Source organism: Bos indicus x Bos taurus, chromosome 22, assembly GCF_003369695.1.
Source record: "Bos indicus x Bos taurus breed Angus x Brahman F1 hybrid chromosome 22, Bos_hybrid_MaternalHap_v2.0, whole genome shotgun sequence".
Classification (NCBI taxonomy): Eukaryota; Metazoa; Chordata; class Mammalia; order Artiodactyla; family Bovidae; genus Bos; species Bos indicus x Bos taurus.
Genome location: NC_040097.1, coordinates 48136124 through 48152011, shown reverse-complemented (window position 1 = coordinate 48152011; position 15888 = coordinate 48136124). Strand labels below are relative to the sequence as shown.

The following is a 15888-nucleotide window of genomic DNA, read 5'->3' as shown; positions in this document are numbered from 1 at the left end:
CCGCCACCAAATAGTCCCTGGCACAATTTTATATTTGAAAGAAAAAAAAAATTGAAGCCCATTTTTTATTATTTTTTAAATACAGACCCAAGGAACCAAAGTTTGCAAAAGAAAGGCTGAGATTTTTATTTTAAATGTGTACGAATAAAAAATAGTGGAGAAACTTGTGCACAGGACCAGGAGGCTGAGGTGGGAAGGAGGACACTTGGCTGGGGAGCTACCGCATTTTGACAAGCGCCCCGTAGGCTGAGGGCTCCTCACTCTGGCTTACTATCACCATAGTACATCTTCACCTTTGAAGATAACTCACTTCCTTGCCGAAAATTTTCATCATGCTTAGCACTTCTCAAGGACAGAGTTGTTTTGTGGGGGAAAAAAGTATTTTGTGGAGAAACAAAACCTAAACATAATTACAGCGCAATTTCCCAGTTGTTAGAATGGAAGTATTTTGGAGATTCTATGGTGCACTGGGGAGGGAGCTGAGATAGTCTGGGAGTGTCCTAGAACACCCTCCAGGAAAGTCCTGCAGTGACTGAAAACTGTCCCTAAAAGCCAGCCTAAGTTTTCCCCCTTTTTGTCTACAGATACTTGCACCAGTTTCTAAGGATGCTTAAAGCCACAATTAAGTTTATTCCTTTGCTTGTATGTCAGCTCTTCATTTAAATGCGGAGTTTGTTTTATTTCAATTGAAAAACCTGCGTTCCTCAAAGAAAATTTCAAAAAATACTCAAGAGGTCAAGAACCTATCCACTTCTCTACTTGTATATCCGTAGTTCCCACCCTGGGTGCACGTTAAAATTATCTAAATTCTTTCGGTTTAGCGTTGGGCATATGTTTAAAACCTCTCCAAGCGATTCTAAGTGCAACCAGACTCCAAACCTACTGTATAATTAACAATCTGGCTATTGGTTATTTCTTTACAGTCGTTTAATACCTAGGGCTTCAAATTTTCAAAATGATCGCCCTCATCCTGTAACTCCTTTTTGAACCAAAGAATGTATTTTAATTCTTTTTAATGGCTGCATGGTATTGGGCGGAATGTATATTAACTAATAATTGCTATCGCAATTCTTCTACGAAAAAAATTCTCATGCGTTCCATCCGTGTAGTCTTTTTTTTTTTAATGGGAAACTTCCCATTAACAGAACTCTTTAAAAATCTGATTTAGACACCGCTAATTTGTCCTCCAAAAACCGCAAAGTAACTTCTCCAGTTTTTGTTCATCCAACAGAGGTTTGTTCAGTGCTTTCCCACGAAAGAAAAATGCAGTTTAAATAAGGAACCCGCTCAAGCGCCTAAGTACAAAAAGCTGGGTGAGAGCGCCAATCCCAACGGGCAGAGCGCCAATCCCTTGCCGGTCTTTCCGGACCGCAACCCATTTCGAAATCTGAGTGCACCAATCAACCCTCCAACTTCCGGCATTCGCTGGCGCCCGCGCTAGCGCCGTAGCCCATCTTCCGGGGGAAGGCCCGCCCCCAAGATGCAAGCCTTCATTGCGCTTCCGTTGAGCTTTCGTTGTTATTGGCTGGATGCGGACTATATAAGGACGTCATTTCCGCCCGCCCGTCCTTTCGGCGCTACCTAGAGAGGGGTCCATACGGCGTTGTCTTGAGTGAGTTGCTTTTGGGGTGCCGGTGGCCCTCAGGGTCAAAAGGACAAGCTTCCTGTTCAAACGAGGTGTGGGGAGGACCTGGGGTGAGAGCCCGCAGACGGAGTGCGTTAGTCTCTGACTAGGCGCTCTATCGCTCAAACTGGCGACCCACACGTGGCTGGGCCCGGGCCGGGACGTTCCCACTAGGCCTCGGGAGCGGGGAGAGGTTGCGCTCCCGCCGCGGAGGCCCCGGGCCGCGGTGCGGGTGGCCGAGGGTGCAGAGAGACCACCTTACGCTGCGCGCTAGTTTAGACGCAAATCCCGACGCTCGGTTGTAAATCCCGAGGTTTATGCTCCAGTTTTCTCCATCTACTTGAGTTGGTCTCATCCTTGTTCATGGTGTTCAGGAGTTAAGGTTCTTGAGGTTTTTGTTAATGGAAAGCTCCAACGTCACGTTTCTGTTCTCTCGGTTCAAAATAACTTGGACAAGGAATGCAAAAAAAAAGTCATAACAGACTGAGGTGTAGAGAGAAAGAGATTTAGTGACGAACAGACGCGAAAGTGCACTCGGGGAAGAAAGCAGGTGAGGAGCGCACCGAGAGCTTTTCAGACACACACACACACACCCCATTTCACTTTGATTTCTCTTTGGTTTCTATGGGAGGTTTCTTGATTAGGGGCGAAGTACACTTTGTTGAAATTGGATGGGATCTTGATTGCACCTGGTTCTGGAAGGCACCGCACATGCTCTTTAAGAGCCATTTTTCTCTATGAGCGCCCTTCCCGAGAGGTTGAAGAGCAGTCACCTGCAGCTAGTATGCTCGGCCAGGCCCTGTGGATTTGTGGGCAGGGTTTCCTATTCAGATGTGACGAGCTTTAATCAAAATCTAATTTATGTTCGTGTTGTAAACGCCATATTTGACGCTTTATGGTCACATTAAGTGCAGCAAAAAGGGGTTGGAATTCTTGATTATCTGCGTTTGAGGAGATTGTCCTTGATCTGGCCTTGATTTTCTCCTTTCAAGGAAAACTAATAATCTCAGAAGTAGCGCTGAAGGTACCACCTTCAATCTGCTTGAAAATAACGCCTATTTACATCACCGTTGCTCAACTTCTGAATATTCTCAGACATGGCTGCTCTTTCACATCTAACTCCTCTGTACCTTGAGTGTTAAAAAGTCTCAATTCACTGTTTCCATTTAGTTACCTGGGTGTTTTGTCTGTCTCTACACCACTCTTTTAGCAGGATTTGATTTTCCAAGGTGTTACATAGATCTGTTAATGTTCTGTCCTATCCACTAGACTGACCCCACTGCCTGACACTGTAGGAGGTGTGATCTATGGTTAAGATTTCAACATTAAGCCACCTGACTCCCAAGAGTAGAATGTATCATCTCGCTTGAGTCCCTCGAGTTTAAAGGACTTTGATTAACTATTGTTTTTCAGATTCCCGTCGTAACTTAAAGGGAAGCTTTCACAATGTCCGGAGCCCTTGATGTCCTGCAAATGAAGGAGGAGGATGTCCTCAAATTCCTTGCAGCAGGAACCCACTTAGGTGGCACCAACCTTGACTTCCAAATGGAACAGTACATCTACAAAAGGAAAAGTGATGGTCAGTCATTGCTTTAGTGCTCTTTGCTTGGTCATTCCAGCTATAAGAACAAGTTTTGACACCACTATTCTGGTACTGAGTTGAAGTGCTTTGTGAAATTTGAGCCTTAGAGGGCTCTCACTAAGTGATGAAAATAGATCTTTAGATTGGTAAGAAGCTTTAAAAATATTAACTGATCCGGTTGTTTTTAAAGGAAAATTCTGAACTCCAGTGGAAGAGTGGAAACTGGTAGGTTATGTGTCGTGGGTTGGGCCTTGAATAAGCACAATGTAAAGATGAGAAAATTTACTAGCTTGAAGTCTCTGTCATGTCCAACTCTGTGACCCCATGGACTGTGGCCTACCATGCTTCTCCGTCCATGGGATTTTCCAGGCAAGAGTACTGGCGTGGGGTGCCATTTTCTTCTCCAGAAGATCTTCCCAACCCAGGAATCGAACCTGGGTCTCCCGCATTGTAGGTGGACGCTTTACCATAGCTTCAGTTCAGTTCAGTCGCTCAGTCGTGTCCGACTCTTTGCGACCCCATGAATCGCAGCTACCATAGCTTAGTTCCTAATAATTTATCTCCCAGAGTGCCTTGTAATTTGTAGCTACCAATACGGGTTTGTAAAGCTGATTTCTGAATTGGGAACAAGCATTTTTGTTTTCATTTATGTATCAGGAAAAGTAAGGTAGCTTTTGATGAGACTGGAATGCATTAAGTTGTTCAGCTGAAATAGAAACACTAAAGGATTTACCCCTGTGAGTGGCAAGGTTTAAAGGAGTTCGCGATAAATTTGACGTGGTAGTTGACGAGGAAAATAATGGTAGGCCACAAATAAGAGCTTCTTGGATTCTGCATGGGAGGCTTGAGAGTGGGTTAACACAGGAGGATAAGAAATGAAAAGATGCATTTTGCACATTATTAAAGCTCAGAGTGGAGGCCAGTCTTGGCCAATGAACTGCTGAGTGTCGGAAGTGTGCTATATTAATGGCAGGATTTTCGCTAACACCAGTAGAGCTTGCCTCTATGACTGGAGTTTGATAGTACTCGCTGCCACATGACTTCATGTTTTTAGAAGAGTATTACCTTACAAAACTTGGTTTGCTCTTAAGAAAACCTTGTGTCCCCGCCTAGGCATCTACATCATAAATCTGAAGAGGACGTGGGAGAAGCTTCTGTTGGCCGCTCGGGCCATTGTCGCCATTGAAAACCCGGCTGATGTCAGTGTCATATCCTCCAGGAATACTGGCCAGGTGTGTGGAACAGTATGCTTGGTTTTTGCTATAAAGCTTACAGATGTTTGGGGATGTATAGAAAAGCAGTAACAAACCCCAGAATGTATTGAAAAAACATTTGAAACTGGGCTAAGTTAGAGGAATTCCCAAAATTAAAGATTGTCACCGTATTCATCACATCTGACACTTAAAATTCGTGTTGTATCATTGTGTATTTTCCTGAGCCGCTGAATTTCAAGAAATGAAAAAGTGGCTCACTGCCGTTTTCAGCAGTGAGCTTTGAAGGTTTTAAGTGAAATATTGGACTTCCTGGTGGTCCAGTGGTAAGAATCTGCCTGGTAATGCAGGGGACATGGCTTCAATCCTTGGTCCTGGAAGATTCCATGTGCCCCAGGGCAGTAAGCCCACTCACCACCAAGTACTGAAGCCTCTACCCTTAGGGTCTCTGCTCTACAGCAGGCGAAGCCACCACCAATAGAGAAAGCCCACGCGCACCAAGGAAGACACTGCACCCAAAATTTAATTACATTCAGGTTTCATTTCTTTAAAAAAAACTGAAATACTGAGTTGAAAAGTTAGAATTAAATGCCAGTTTTTAAGGAAGGGCTTCTGTCGATAGGACATCACCACACTCTGTCACATCAGCAAGAGTAAGAATATTTGCCAGATTAAGTGAATAAAAATAGCTTAATAAACATTGTCTTTCTTTGCCTTCATTTTTTGAAACTTGCTCTAGGACACCAGTCCATTCCCACTGGTAGCTGCCATCTTTTCTCCACACCCCCGGGGGTCCAGCGTTGTTTGTACACATTTTGATGATGGCCGTTTTGAATAGTGAGAACCAGTTCCTCAGTATGAGGGAAATTTACCAGTTGGTATTGGCAAGCTGAAATTTCTGCCTTAAATGAGTTTATTTTCTGTTACCCACCTCAAGACATTTGCTGATGGCAGGTGTCTATAGCCCTGCAGGCTCTTGAAGGCTTAGTGCCCACGGCCATGGTTTGAAAGTTGCTATTGCGGGAAACGGCCACAAGGTGGCAGGATTTCTCTGCTCAAGTTAGTTTACTCAGGCAACCAGCGCCTTACTGTAAGTCCTTTTCCTGGGTTGAAAGTTCAAAGTGAAAGATGCCAGAAGAAACACTTAAAAGCTTGTCTGTTGTTACTTTTATTTTTATTGGAGTCAGGTGGATTTACACTTGGGTGTTGGGTGTAGGTGTACAGCATCTTGTCCAGTTACCGTGTATGCTTGCCTCTGCAGTTCTCTTCTGGTATAGGGGGTAAGAGCGTTGAGTAGAGCTCCTGTGCTATTGAGGAGGTTGTTGATGATGAATTTAGTATGTGATTCCACCTGTAAGCCTTTTGAGTCTCTGACTCAAGTTTATTTAGTATGATCCTCCCTAGTTTGATCCCTGCTTGCTGCCAATGGCATTTATTAAATTCTCCTTTTCTGGCTGTGTAATATTCCATTTCCCCTAGCTACCATTTTTTCTTTACCGGTTCTTGTGTGGATGGGCATATTGGCTCCTTGCCTCTTTGGGCTTGTATAAATAGCAGCACTGCGGTGAGCTTTGGGTTCCATGTGTCTTTGTGAATTCTGGTTTCTTCCTGGTAGACACCCAAGAGTGGGGAGCTCTGTTTTTACATTATTAAAGAACCCCCATTGTGGCTGTTTCCAATTTACATTCCCACCAGTAGAATAGGAATGAGTATGTATTTTCTCCACACCCTGTCCAGCATTTATTGTTTGTAGATGTTTTGGTGATGGCTGTTCTGACTGGTGCTATCTTGATTCCTTGGGCTTCTGTGGTGGCTCAGATGGTAAAGAATCTGCCTGCAGTGTAGGAGACTCAGGTTAAATCCCTGGGTTGGGAAGATCTCCTGAAGAAGGGTATGACTCCCCACTCCAGTATTCTTGCCTGGAGAGTTCTATGGACAGTGGAGCCTGGTGGGCTACAGGTCATGGGGTCCCAAAGAACCAGACACAACTGAGTGACTAAAAGGTTTTTTGGACTGATGCCTCAGAGTAGTTTTGATTTGCACATCTCTAGAAATGAGAGTATCAAGCCTCTTTCCGTGTGCTGCTTCTAAATACAGTGTGAGGGAGATTTACCCATCAGAATTGGCATTCTGAGTGAGACTGAGGCTTGATTCCACCTCCTGCCTAATAATTCCCCCAGGCATTCCCTGGTGCAGTCCCTGTCATTTACAGCCCTGCAGGCACTGGACTGGTAGTGCCCGAGGCCCTGTGGGTTGCTGCTGCCCAAGATGGCCACAGGTGACTCCTGTTCCTGGGTGACAATGAAAGTGGTAGTTGATGGAATGAGCACCCAAAGCCTTATGCTTTACTTTTTCTAATGTAATTTTTATTTTTTATTGGAATAGAGTTTTTCTTAATAACTTTTTTTACCTTATTTTTAAAATGAAAAGTGATCAGTGATAAGAGGTGCTATTCACAAAGAAGACAGACAACAGAAACGATTAGACGCCTAACAACAAAGAAACAAAGCAAAACTGTAAAAAAAAAAAAGGGGGGGGGGGAATAATCATATAGTGAGACATTAATATTTCTCAGAATATTTTATCAAGTGCAGAAAAAAAGAAAAATTGGAGCATCTTGAATGATGTCATTAATAATTTAATTAGAATAGATTTATATCAAGTTATAGTAATTTTATATCCTAAAATTTATTTAAAATTTTGTATTTTACATGTTGCTATTAGATGTCCACAGAACATTTGGAAAAACTGGCTAAAAGATGAACATTACTAAGTTTCAAAAAGTAGACTTCTTTGTGTTTGAGTTGTTGTTTTCCATAATAGGTTATTAGAAGATACCGACTTTAGTTCCCTGTGCTGTACAGTAAGCCTTTGTTGCTGCTTGCATATCTGTTTTCTAAGTCAAGTGGAATCAAAATGTCATACGTTGTTTTAGTTAGGCAGAAATTCGTGTCTTCTAAAATATACGTATTATGCATATTATTTATATACACAAAGGCTTTACTACTACGCTTCACAAATGCTTGAGAAAGAACATTAAGCTAAAAAGAGATGGAAAAATTGGAAACCATAAACTAAGTGAAATGGGAGCACTGAATATGAAATAGAAACGGAAACAAACTAGATAATAGTAAGGGATCTTACATACAGTCCAGTTGTTTCTAAACATTAGACACACATCTGGAGCACTGGCAAACAAAAAGCAATACCTGGGCATTTGTACTCACAACAATTCTGATTTGCATGTGGATTTTAAGTGATTACAGGTTTTTCTGTTAAATGGTAGTTTTGGTGGTACAGAATTCTGTTACTTTTCTGTTGGCCAGTCATGATACAGTGGTATTAAGTGAGTAATAGCTACATAATGGCAGTAGTGAAAGATGTTTATCAGTTTTCACAATCAAAAAATAAAAGATAATTATAATTGTAAGCTATAATGGGAATATGATTAACAATATAAAATAATGACATACAATTTGGTGGGGGGAGGGGGGGTGGTGTCAAGCAGAGAGATGTGGTAAGTGGAAGTGCATTCATGCAGGTGTTTTCATCCACCCAGCCGGTCTATATCTTTTGGTGCATTTAATCCATTTACATTTCAGGTAATGTATGATCCTATTACCATTTTAATTGTTTCAGGTTTATTTTCTGTAGGTCTTTCCTTCTCTTGTGTTTCTTGTCTGGAGAAGTTCTTTTGTTGTAAAGCTGGTTTGGTGGTGCTGAATTCGCTTTTAACTTTTGCTTGTCTGGAAAGCTTTTGATTTCTCTGTATCATGCCATTCCCTGCTGGCTTGTCATTTCCATTGAGAAATCAGGTGGTAGTCTGATGGGAGTTCCCTTGCCACGTTATTTGTTGTTTTCCCTTGTTGATTTTAATATCTTCTCTGTTTAAGGTTTGCCAGTTGGATTACTATGTGTCTTTGTGTGTTCCTCCTTGGATTTATCCTACCTGGGACTCTGCTTCCTGGACTGGATTGACTATTTCCTTCTCCATTTTAGGGGAGTTTTCAGCTATTACCTCTTCAAATACTTCCTCAGGTCCTTTCTTTCTCTCTTCTTCAGGGGCCCTGTAACGGGAACGTTGGTGTGTTTAATGTTGGCCCATGGGGCACTCGGGCTGTCTTCCTTTCTTTTCAGTCTTTTTTCCCCCTGCATTCTGTTCTGTGGCAGTGATTTCCACCCTTCTGCCCTCCAGGTCATTTACCCGTTCTTTTGCCTCTTCTGCTGTTGATTCCTTCCAGTGTATTATTTATCTGTCTGTTTTAGGTCTTTGGTAAACAGTTCTTGCATCTTTTCAATCTTTGCTTCCATTCTTTTTCCAAGATCCTGTATCATCATCTTCAGTATCATTTTGAATTCTTTTTCTGGAAAGTTGTCTGTCTCCACTTCATTTACTTGTTTTTCTGGGGTTTTATGTTGTCTGTTCATCTGGGACATAACCACCTGCTTTTTCATGCTGACTAACTTTCTGTAATGTGGTTTTGTTTTACTCGCTGTGGGCCTGTGCTTGCTTCTCTGTCTGCCCTCTGGAGGAGGCTGTGACTTCTGTAGACTTCCTGATGGAAGGGACTGGTGGTGGGAAAGACTAGGTCTTGCTCTGGTGGCAGGGCCTTGGTCAGTAAAGTTTTAATCCAGTTATCTGCCGATGGGTGCTCCCAGGGATTGTGCTCCCTCCCTGGTAGTTGTTTGGCCTGAGAACACCCAGCCTTGGGTTGCAGGCTCTGGTCAGGTTAGTGGTGACCTCCGAGAGGCTTTACGTCTAGGAAGGACCTTCCCAGACTGGTGCCCCCATCCCTGCGAGCCTCTGTGGGCCCACACCTCCACAGGAGGCCCTCCAACATGAGCGGCAGTTCTGGCTCTGTCTCCTGTGGGGTCATTGCACCTTTCCCCTGAGTCTTTGTGCACGCAAGGTTTGGTTTCTGCCCTCCAAGACTGGAGTCTCTGTTTCCCCAATCCTGTGGAAGTCCTATAGTCAAATCCCACTGGTCTGCAAGGTCGGATTCCCTGGGGATTAAGCCTGATGTGAGGTTCAGAACCTTTACAACAGTGGGAGAACTTCTTTAGTATTCATTGTTCTCTGGTCTGAGTCGCCCACCCAGCTGGCGTGGGATTTGGTTCCATCATGACTGTGCCCCTCCTCCCGTCTGCCGTCTCGCCGCGGCTGCGTCTTCAGGTGTGGGGTGTCTTTGTGGTAGGTCCCAGCATCTCCTGTTCTGGGTCTGCAGCAGCTAGTTGTGGTTTGGTGCTCTTGCGGAAGGAGATGAGCGCGTGTCCTTCTGTCCGCCGTCTTGAACCGTGAAGTCAAGTTGATTTGCGATGCAGTGTTCGCTGTAGGTGTTGTATTAGTGTGAATCTGTTAATCCCAAACTCCTAATTTATCCTTTCCCCCATGGTAAGCATAAGTTTGGCTTTTAATTCTGCGAGGGAGTTTGTCCCTGGTAAACTTGTGCTACCAACTTTGAGGTTCCACCTATAAGTCATTGTAATAGCAGGATGAGCACAGCCTTTAGCAGGCAGCCATCGCTGTGCCTCGTTACCCCACATCCTGGTTACTAAGCAACGAGTCTTACTCAGCCTTTGGTGGGTACCTCAGTGGGCCCTGCCTACAAGCAGCTGTCAATGGGGGACCATTAAGGAAGCAATTCAGCCAAGGGTCAGTAGTGTGTGGACCATGAGGCAGATTGAGGCCTTCTGATGGAGCCCCTCTGACTCACCCAGCCTTGGGCCGGCGAGTGAGCGGGAGGGCCCAGGGGACAGACTGGGGACTACGTCCTGCAGGGCTCCAGAGCCTTCACTGAGGCCCTCTGCCAGCTTTGGACCTGCCTGGGTTGCAGTCTGTGAGACCTAGACCTCCCTCAGCTTTGGTGTGGCCTGAGGAGACTGAGGGCCAGTTGGATTGGGTGCCTGGCTCCCTCGGGGATGACAGCTGGGCAGGATGTGGAGACCTGGCCCTGAAGAAGCTGCCAACTGAGATTTGCCACCTCTTGGCCAGGATGGGACCTTGCCCTTTCTTGTCAAGACAAAGAATAACATTCATTTGGTAGAGATTCATAGGAACATTGTTACCTAACCATGGCCAGACCTCAAAAACAAAGGATCTGACATCAAGAAGTTTGCAACAACTAACCTCGCCCCTCCCTCACCTTTTGCTTTCGCTTAAAGCTTTCAGTAACTTTAGGTGCTCTTAGGGCATGCGCCGTCCATCTCCTTGTATGAACCTGTAATAAGCCTTTCTCTGTTCCAAACTAAATGATTAGTATGATTGGTCTCACTTGGCGTTGAGCAAACAGGCTTGTGATCCAGAAACAAGATGACGTTGGCCTTTTGTGTCTGACTCGTTCATTTAGTATGATCCTCACTAGGTTCATCCAGGCTTGCTGCCAGTGGCATTTATTAAATTCTTGTTTCTGGCTGAGTAATAATCCATTGTCCCTGGCTACCGTTTCTTTCTCCTTTACCTTTCTGCTGTGGGTGGCGTTTTGGCTGCTTCCCTCTTTCAGCTTGTGTAAATAGCGTTGCAGTGAACTCAGGCGTGCGTGTGTCTTTGAATTCTGGTTTCTTCCTGGTAAGACACCCAGGAGTCGGGTGGCAGGGTCTTAGGGCAGCTCTGTTTCTGCTTTACTAAGGAACCCTTGGTTTACAACCACAAACTTTAATCCACACCCTGTCCAGCATTTATTGTCTGTAGATGTGGGTGGTGGCCATTCTGACTGGTGCTAACCGATTTCTCAGTGTAGCTTTGATTGGCATGTCTCCACAAATTAGCAATATTGAGCCTCTTTTCGTGTGTTTCTTTTAAACATGGTGTGAAGGAGATGAAACTGTTGAAACTGGCCTCCTGAGACTCTGCTGCCTTTTTCCCCAGTTATTCACCCCAGACACTCCTGAGGCAGCTGTCATTTACAGCCCTGCAGGGCCTGGTTTCAAGGTCGCTGTTGGCCTGAAATGGCCACATGGTGGCAGGATTTTGTGGAAGTGCCAGAAGAAACACTCCAAATCTCCTTTCACATTACAGCTTTTTTTTTTCTAAGTTTTGTGGTTTTTTTGTTTTTAATGCTTATGTGTTCATTTGTTTGGTTGCATTGCCCTGGTTCTCACTTGGAATCCCCAGGGTCTTTGACCCTTGTTGCATCATGGGGTATCTTAGATGTAGCATGTGGGATCCAGTCCCTTGACCAGGCAAGTTTCTGAGTTTTATTTTTATTGGAGTAAAGTTGATTTCCAATGCTGTGCTTGTTGTAGGTGTGCAAGGTCGTGTCCAGTTATGTGTCACCATCTTCAGACCTGTTTCCATGGGAGTAACATATATACTAATAGATATAAAACTGGTAGGCAACGAGACCTCCTGTACAGCATGGGGAACTCTCCCTGTGCTTATGGTAGGTCTCGTTGCCTATCAGTTTTACATAGATTAGCGTATATGTTAATTCCAAACTGTGGCTTTGGTCCTAGGCCTCAGCTGTAGTTTCAGATCCCTCTGTTTCGTTGCAACCTGGTGGTGTCTGCCTCTGGGTTCAGGGAGGCCAGGGTTGCAACTGGAGCTAGTGAGTAGAGGCAGAGGCCACCCTGGCGACCTCGCCTCTTCTCGTGCCGCTGCACAATAGCACTCCCATCTGCAGCGGGACTGCTCTCCCCCCGACCAGGCTTCTTGCTTGGTGTCCTCTAAGGCAGCACTCAGCCCTCACCTGGCCTCGCGGACACACGCCTCAGGCTGCAGTGAGCAGGGCGGTGGCACAGACCGCCTGCGCGGGTCTCTGTCCTGCCCGGCACAAACCAGTCATCTTTGTGCTGAGCTTCGGAACCTCCCTTTTTGTTCCAGTTAATATCCCTGCCAGTGAGGGAATGTTCAGGGTAGCGGGTGACGTTTCCTCTTTTTCAGCTACCTCCCAAGAGGACTGGGAGTCCGCCCCACTTCCTCTTTTTTGCCTCCTTCAGCCCTGTTCTGTGGAGCTCTTTCTTGCCCTTTGAGTTGTTCCTAGGTGTCCTGTTATATGTACAAATGTACATTTATACATATATACAAATATATAACAGTGTTGGTGGAAGGGGGTGAATTCTTCTCAATTCTCATTTTACTCAATTGTCCTGATTAGGCCTCCTTGCAAGAGTGTTTTAACTGGGCTTTATTCCCCTTGTGGCTGGCTTAATCACTGGAATTCTTTGGTGAGGCACATGGTTGATGGTTTTAATTACTGCTGTAGAGTGAGCTCAGTGACCAGTCTATGCTTCCATCAGGGAAAATTTACTACCTAGATTACAGAAGTGCTCTGGTGGTCAGATTCCACATGGTGTGTTTGCATTTTGTGTCATTTTTTAGTCTTATGAGGAATTTGGATGTACAGGAGTCACTAGCCCGTTACTCGTAAGTGGTACTTGAACCAGGCTGGTTTGCTGTGGAACCAGCAGAAGTGAGGGTGTAGTGAGCATCAGCTAACCCGAGGGAAAGAGCGTCCCCAACAGAGGGCCTGGGTGTGGGGCCATGCTTTGCGTTTTTCTTTTTGTCCTGATTCTATGTTTCCAGGCAATAAGTGGAAGATGGAGAACAATCTGCCTACAAGGCAGGGGACCTGGGGTCGATCCCTGGGTCAGGAAGATCCCCGGGAGAAGGGGATGGCAACTCACTCAGTATTCTTGCCTGGAGACAGAAAAGAGGAGCACAGACAGAGCAGCATAGCAGGCTGTAGGCCATAGGGTCGCAAAGAGTCAGGCGCAACTGTGTGACTAACACTTTGAGTTTTCATAGAACGATCAACTACTAGATGTTTTGAGCAAGGCTTTGGGGGAGCTTCCTGCTAGATAGCTTGCTTGGTGACATTACAGAAGGTGGTGGTGGTCCATTTATCATCGCAGGGCTCCTATGGCACCGTCTCTGGGACGCTTGTTACTCTTTCTGTTGCTTCTTCCAGCGAGCTGTGCTGAAGTTTGCTGCTGCCACTGGAGCCACTCCTATCGCTGGCCGCTTCACTCCGGGAACCTTCACTAACCAGATCCAGGCCGCATTCAGGGAGCCAAGGCTTCTGGTGGTCACCGATCCCAGGGCTGACCACCAGCCCCTCACGGAAGCCTCTTACGTGAACCTGCCAACCATTGCCCTGTGCAACACGGACTCTCCTCTGCGCTACGTGGACATTGCCATCCCGTGCAACAACAAGGTAACAGTCTGACTGAGCTGGCGCGGCCACTGAGTGCTCCTCCCAGGCCTCCTCTGCACATTGTTAGAGCTTGGGGTTGAGGCCGCTGGCCGGTGAACTCTCAAGTGTAGGTAGTGTGCTACACGAGCGGCAAGTTTTCGCTAACGCCACAAGGGTCTCTGGCCCAATGAGTGGAGTTGGATAGTAATACTTGCTACAAAAGTATGATTCTAAGGAGAGGTGAAAACATTTTAAAGATTAGCCTTTTTTTTTTTTCTCTTGAATATTCCTAACTCTTCAGGCAGTACTTGACTTTTCTGTTTTCTCAGCTCATGTATCCTGCTCTGAGATCCTGAAAAAGGTGGGTTACCTATGGTTCAAATTGGTCGTTTGTCACTGATCTCACACCTGGCTACACGTAAGAATGGGGCAGAGGTTTTCTTTTATTTCTACCAATATTCAGGCACTGGCCCCATTTTGTTGAGTGGAGTCTTAATTAAACCCAGTTAGTTAATTCCAGTGGCAGACAAGATTAAGAACCAGAGATAGAGAACAGTCTTGGTATAAACTTTCATTTTTGTTTTAATTGGAGTACAGTTTTAAGTGTTGTGTTAGTTTCTGCTGTGCTATAAACACTTTCAGACTAACAGACACGTCTGCTCACGTGGTACCAAGGGACCTAGATGATGAGGGGACAGGTTAGGTGGAGTAGGGGGTGCTTATTGTTCGGGGTTTGCCAAGTGTCGCTTTAACCTGGTGCTCTTGCAGGGAGCGCACTCAGTGGGTCTGATGTGGTGGATGCTCGCCCGGGAAGTCCTGCGCATGCGTGGCACCATCTCCCGAGAGCACCCGTGGGAGGTCATGCCGGACCTCTACTTCTACAGAGATCCTGAGGAGGTGAGCTTCGTCCACAGGGGCTTGTTGTCACTCACATAAGTACATGGATACTTTTTACTGCCAAGAACAGAAACTAATCCGCCATTGCATATAAACTAAAAAATATTTTCCTAAACTAGATTGAAAAGGAAGAGCAGGCAGCAGCTGAGAAGGCTGTGACCAAGGAGGAGTTTCAGGGTGAATGGACTGCTCCAGCTCCAGAGTTCACGGCTGCTCAGCCTGAGGTGGCAGACTGGTCTGAAGGCGTGCAGGTGCCTTCCGTGCCCATTCAGCAGTTCCCCACTGGTACGTATCAGGGTCCAGTATCTGTAGGAATACAAGCAAATTGGTGGGACGGGGTTACAAAAGTAATCTGGGGATGTGGCTGATGACCTCCTTGTATTTTCTCAACAGAAGACTGGAGTGCTCAGCCTTCCACTGAAGACTGGTCTGCAGCCCCCACCGCCCAGGCCACGGAATGGGTAGGAACCACCACCGAGTGGTCGTAAGCTCTTCTTCCAGACACTTGCAGAACTTCCACAAACTTCCACCAAAATGGAAATTTGGTTGATGGAAAATAAACTGTTGCTAAAAATTTTGTTCATTCATTTCAGTCTATGGGACAGACACACCTGGTATGAAAGCCTTGCTCAGCCTAGTGTGTGGCTCTGGGCCCAGGTGTTCTCAGCAGAGGATAATATTCATGGGGCTGTGATTCAGAGCAGCTGGTCCTGAGTCTGGGCATGTGGCCAGTGCTTATTCTATCACTTTGTCGTTCCTTAGTGTGTAATTTTAAAATAGTTTTAAATAGTAAAATATGTCATGCATGTAGTTGATCTAATAGACATACCTATGTATTCTTGGAGAATACAATACACAGAATTGGTCAATACAGCTCTGTTACCCAAGAATTAGGACACTAGCTTTCTTTAAAAAACCAAGGTAAATAGAAGTGTCAGGCCAGAAGGAAGCTGTGGTCACCAGCGTCCATTCTCCCTTCTTCCATACTAACATGGTGCCTGGAGTATGAGCTGAGTGTAAGCTGAGAAACTGTTAGAGCTAATTAATGTCTGAGGCATCAGTTTCTCAGCAAAGTCCTGTGAGAAGAAGCAACTTGAGGTAAATCTAGGCAGCCTGTAGCAGAAGTGGAAGAACAATTCAGCTGTCACAGTAGGACGTTCTGTCTGAGCTGCGGTGCACTCAGCCAGACGCTGCGTGTGACCAAGGCACACAGCTATGCCTGTGCATCTGAAGAGGCAGACTGAAGGAGAAAACACTTTATCCTTGAAAAGCTAACAGAAAAGGGTTGGGTAAGATTAAAGGTGTTTTACAAACATACCATAAAGAAGAAATACCATAAAGATTTTGGTAACCATACTTTCTATCAACAACTGTCTGCTGGCCAGTCAGCAGACCGTGCGTGCTCAGTTGTGTCCAACTCTAACCCCATGGACAGTAGCCCTC

The 15888-nt window shown here is 45.4% G+C and overlaps 1 protein-coding gene and 2 non-coding genes across 4 annotated transcripts; all 3 read left to right on the top strand.

Moving 5' to 3' along the window:
- The first annotated feature begins 1567 nt into the window (after window positions 1–1567).
- RPSA (ribosomal protein SA) lies at window positions 1568–15022 on the top strand. 2 transcript variants are annotated; one of them, XM_027522538.1, is made up of 8 exons: window positions 1568–1612; window positions 2082–2174; window positions 3038–3203; window positions 4320–4438; window positions 13324–13569; window positions 14317–14445; window positions 14565–14730; window positions 14839–15022. In XM_027522538.1, exons 3-8 carry the CDS (start codon window positions 3071–3073, stop codon window positions 14931–14933), a joined length of 888 nt encoding a protein of 295 aa, XP_027378339.1. In that variant the 5' UTR covers window positions 1568–1612; window positions 2082–2174; window positions 3038–3070; the 3' UTR covers window positions 14934–15022. The 2 variants fall into 2 exon arrangements, with proteins under 2 accessions (XP_027378339.1, XP_027378340.1); XM_027522539.1 differs by lacking the exon at window positions 2082–2174 and having other exon boundaries at window positions 14839–15012.
- LOC113881094 lies at window positions 4096–4246 on the top strand. Its single transcript, XR_003507947.1, has one exon. It is a non-coding gene; the product is annotated as a small nucleolar RNA SNORA62/SNORA6 family (small nucleolar RNA).
- Window positions 13622–13770, top strand: LOC113881095. Its single transcript, XR_003507948.1, has one exon. It is a non-coding gene; the product is annotated as a small nucleolar RNA SNORA62/SNORA6 family (small nucleolar RNA).
- Window positions 15023–15888: the final 866 nt, after the last annotated feature.